The 4,366-nt window shown below is 50.3% G+C and overlaps 1 protein-coding gene across 1 annotated transcript; it reads left to right on the top strand.

Annotated features, from left to right (window-relative positions):
* Positions 1 to 633: 633 nt before the first annotated feature.
* On the top strand, positions 634 to 3,121 carry LOC116678284 (sodium/calcium exchanger 1). The gene is made up of 2 exons (XM_032508261.1): positions 634 to 2,441; positions 3,107 to 3,121. Exon 1 carries the CDS (start codon positions 663 to 665, stop codon positions 2,439 to 2,441), a length of 1,779 nt encoding a protein of 592 aa, XP_032364152.1. The 5' UTR covers positions 634 to 662; the 3' UTR covers positions 3,107 to 3,121.
* The last annotated feature ends 1,245 nt before the right edge of the window (positions 3,122 to 4,366 follow it).

The following is a 4,366-nucleotide window of genomic DNA, read 5'->3' as shown; positions in this document are numbered from 1 at the left end:
AGTATGTAGAGAGACATCAGTAGAGAGACATCAGTAGAGAGTAGTATGTAGAGAGACATCAGTAGAGAGACATCAGTAGAGAGACAGCGGTAGAGAGACAACAGTAGAGAGACAACAGTAGAGAGACATCAGTAGAGAGTAGTATGTGAGAGACATCAGTAGAGAGACAGCGGTAGAAGACAACGTAGAGAGACAACAGTAGAGAGACAACAGTAAGAGACATCAGTAGAGAGACAACAGTAAGAGACATCATAGAGAGTAGCATGTAGAGAGACATCAGTAGAGAGTAGTATGTAGAGAGACATCAGTAGAGAGACATCAGTAGAGAGACATCAGTAGAGAGACAGCGGTAGAGAGACAACAGTAGAGAGACAGCGGTAGAGAGTAGTATGTAGAGAGACATCAGTAGAGAGACATCAGTAGAGAGACATCAGTAGAGAGACAACAGTAGAGAGACATCAGTAGAGAGACATCAGTAGAGAGACAGCGGTAGAGAGACAACAGTAGAGAGACAGCGGTAGAGAGTAGTAAATATGATGCCAAAGGAGATTGGATTAGATGATTTTTGCGTACCTCCCTTCTATCCAACCTTGACTTGAATGAGCCGACAGAAATCTGAAGTCTTCTTCTTCTTCTGTGCTGCAGGTTTAAGGGATCTCACCATGAGCCGAGCCAGGACATCGTCGCTGCTCCCCCCCCTTCATCTGCTTTTCCTTTGGTCCATCATCTCAACGGAGCTTCCCTGTTCCGCCGCGGGAGGCTCAGCTCCGGCGCTCACGTCCAACAACACGCTCAGAAACCACTCCAAATGCGGCGGGGAAAACGCCGGCTGCATAGACGGCGTCATCCTGCCGGTATGGGAGCCGGAAAACCCGCCCTTCCCCGACCGCGTCGCCAGAGCCATCATATACTTTGTGGGACTGGCGTACATGTTCCTGGGCGTCTCCATCATTGCGGACCGCTTCATGTCGTCCATCGAGGTCATCACTTCCCAGGAGAGACAGATCACCATCACAAAGCCCAACGGCGAGAAGATCACCACGACGGTTCGCATCTGGAACGAGACCGTGTCCAACCTGACGCTGATGGCGCTCGGCTCCTCCGCGCCCGAGATCCTGCTGTCCGTCGTGGAGGTTTGCGGCCACGGCTTCGAAGCCGGCGAGCTCGGCCCAAACACCATCGTGGGAAGCGCTGCCTTCAACATGTTTGTCATCATCGGGCTCTGCGTGTCGGTCATTCCCGACGGCGAGACGAGGAAGGTGAAGCACCTGCGGGTGTTCTTCGTCACCGCCACGTGGAGCGTGTTTGCGTACACGTGGCTCTACCTGATCCTCGCCGTTATTTCCCCCGGCATTGTCGAGATATGGGAGGGCCTGCTCACGCTCTTCTTCTTCCCCATTTGTGTCGGGTTAGCTTACGTGGCCGATCGCAGACTCCTCTTCTACAAGTACATGTACAAGCGCTACAGAGCGGGGAAGCAGAAAGGGATGATCATTGAAACGGAGGGAGAGCCGGAGATTCCCTCGAAAGTCAACGTCGAAATGGACGGGAGAACGCTCAACGCCCGCGACGTCGAGGAGCCGGACGACGACGAGGCTCGCCGAGAAGTCGCCCGACTCCTGAAGGAACTGAAACAGAAACATCCCGAGAAAGACATGGAGCAGTTGATGGAGCTTGCCAACTACCAAGTTTTAAACCAGCAACAGAAAAGTCGGGCTTTCTACCGCTGTCAGGCGACCAGGATCATGACGGGAGCGGGGAATGTTTTGAAGAAGCACGCCGCCGACGAAGCCAAGAAAGCCGCGCTGCACGAGATCTGCGCCGAGGTTTCGGTCAACGACTTCTCCTCCAAGGTGTTCTTTGACCCCGGTAGCTACCAGTGTCTGGAGAACTGCGGCAGCGTGGCGCTGAACGTGGTGCGCCGGGGCGGAGACCTGACGAGCTCGGTCTCGGTGGATTACCAGACTGAAGACGGCACCGCAAACGCCGGATCGGATTACCGCCTTACCAAAGGAACGATTGTCTTCAAGCCGGGCGAGACGGAAAAGGAAATCCGCATCGACATCATCGACGATGACATCTTTGAGGAGGACGAGCATTTCCTGGTTCACCTCAGCAACGTGCGCGTCGTGTCGGCGGGCGCCGGCTCTGGCGAGCGAGAGGCTAACCACGTGGACACCCTGGCGGGTCTAGGACTGCCGTGCACGGCCACCGTCACCGTCTTCGACGACGACCACGCGGGGATCTTTACCTTCGAGGAGCCGGTGGTGACGGTGAGCGAGAGCGTCGGCGTGATGGAGGTGAAAGTAATCCGGACAGCAGGAGCTCGGGGCGTCGTGGCGGTGCCGTACAAAACCACAGAGGGGACGGCGAAAGGAGGCGGAGAGGACTTCGAGGACACATATGGAGTCCTGGAGTTTGACAACGATGACATCTCGTAAGTACAAGTCTTCTCTGCACACTCAACAGTACAAGTACCACTGTGTACCTGGTTTGTTGTAGGAGAGTTTGTGACAGTTCAGCGAAGTAGAAGACCCACAAGTAGAACGTAGGCAGGCAGGAGAAGTCCAAAAACAAAGGCAGTCCTGAGTGACAGTTCAGGGATGTAGAGGACCTGAGTGAGGCAGGCAAACACTAATCCAGATTGTAGAAAACAGGGAATCTAACAGCAATAGTAGAACAAACCAGAAACTTGAGACCGAAGGAAAATCCAGGTAGCAAAGAACCAGACTGTCACGGTTGGTGGGGGGAATTTGTGGATATTGTCAGGTTTAAGAAGGTTAGGACCCAAGGGCAGGAAGGCGAGGAGAACACAGCAGTTTGAAATAATACAAATTTAATCCGAAGTAAAAGAGTCTTACCGACAGGTAAGCAGCAGGTAAATCCAGAGACATGGTATACATGGCAGCAAGGACCACAAGGGAGACATGACACACGAAAACATAACAATGATCTGACAAGGGGGACACCAAGACCAGATCCAGAGGGGAACGAGGTAACAAGAGGGGACACAAGGGCTGGGACAAAGGTGGAAGACATCAGACAATCACAAGAGGGGACAACTAAGACAGGAAAAAAAACTGAACAAGACGGCACAAAAAACAAGACTATCACAATAAAACAGGAAACAGAACACATACGAGACAAGACCAAAAATAACACAATCACAAGACATGACAGAAGAAATGAAGACAGGAAATCAGACTACCACAATAAGACGAGACAGAACACCCAAACCATAACACAGACATAAACTGACACGGGACAGCGCACAATAAAACATCCATCTTGCAAAACAAGAGAACATGCGTTGTTGGTTCTAGCAGATTGGTATTTCCCTGCGCAGGTTGATGGAAAAATACACAGGAAATTAGTATAGAGAAAGAAAATTATTAACTAAAATAACAGAAAAAGGCAAAAGATAATCTGACAAGAGACAAAGGGAACACAGAAACTGAATACACAGGGTAACAGGTAGTAGTCATGTCCATTATATTCAGATTTTAACCTTCGGGGGAATTTTTGGGGTGTTTGCTTAACTATACATTTTTGGAAAGGTTATTGCGTAATCGTATATTCACACCGCCGCCGACTTTACGTCTAAAGTTACCGGAAGTCCTTTTCACTGGAAGCTTCTCTCAGCTGCAGGGAGGCAAATCTGTCGGCGTCACGTTTTGAGCGTTTTGGGCGTTTTGGGCGTGTTGAGCGTCAATCAGAAAGTTGATTTTTTGTTGTGGCCCATCCTCCATTAGTTTGAGCCGCCATGACATTTGACGTAATCACGCTGATTGTCTTCTTGTTTCGAAAGTGCTGCAAAATAATTACCGTAATGACAGTGAAACGTACATTTTGTGCAGCTGAAAACTAACTTGAGTTGTACGCCAACGTAAAGCACAGCGCTGGTAAACTCTCCCTTTAAACTTAATAAGTAGACCTTATTATACCATGAAATCCAAGGAATTGCATCACGATGGAAGACGCTCAGACAGAGAGACATGTCTCAGAAAGCAGTCGTGCTGCTGTGTGTGGGGGGGCAATAAAAGACACGTTGCATATGCATCGTCATGGCAATGTGTTGACAGCGTCGTTGTTTTCTTAATATAGCTCGATATGTCTATCAGCTGGAACATGAGCTCTATGGAGCCTGTCTCATATTGATCATGTGATGTTGTCCCATCATGTGATGTTGTCCCAGCATGTGATGTTGTCCCTCATGGTATGGTTGTCCCATACTGAACAGGGATTTATTCCCTACCATTCCAGCCAGCCCCCCCCCCCTGCAGTTCCCGTGCCTCCCCCAGCGGCTGCGGGCCCTGTTTTCTATGTCTGGCGGCGGGCAGCAGAATGTAATGACAACACATTTATT

This window comes from Etheostoma spectabile, unplaced genomic scaffold, assembly GCF_008692095.1.
Source record: "Etheostoma spectabile isolate EspeVRDwgs_2016 unplaced genomic scaffold, UIUC_Espe_1.0 scaffold00006856, whole genome shotgun sequence".
NCBI classification, from domain to species: domain Eukaryota; kingdom Metazoa; phylum Chordata; class Actinopteri; order Perciformes; family Percidae; genus Etheostoma; species Etheostoma spectabile.
This window is presented reverse-complemented; position numbering and strand designations above follow the sequence as displayed.

Bases quoted from the DNA above. Each gene is read 5' to 3' on its own strand.
- LOC116678284 (XM_032508261.1), top strand. From the start codon at position 663: ATGAGCCGAGCCAGGACATCGTCGCTGCTCCCCCCCCTTCATCTGCTT.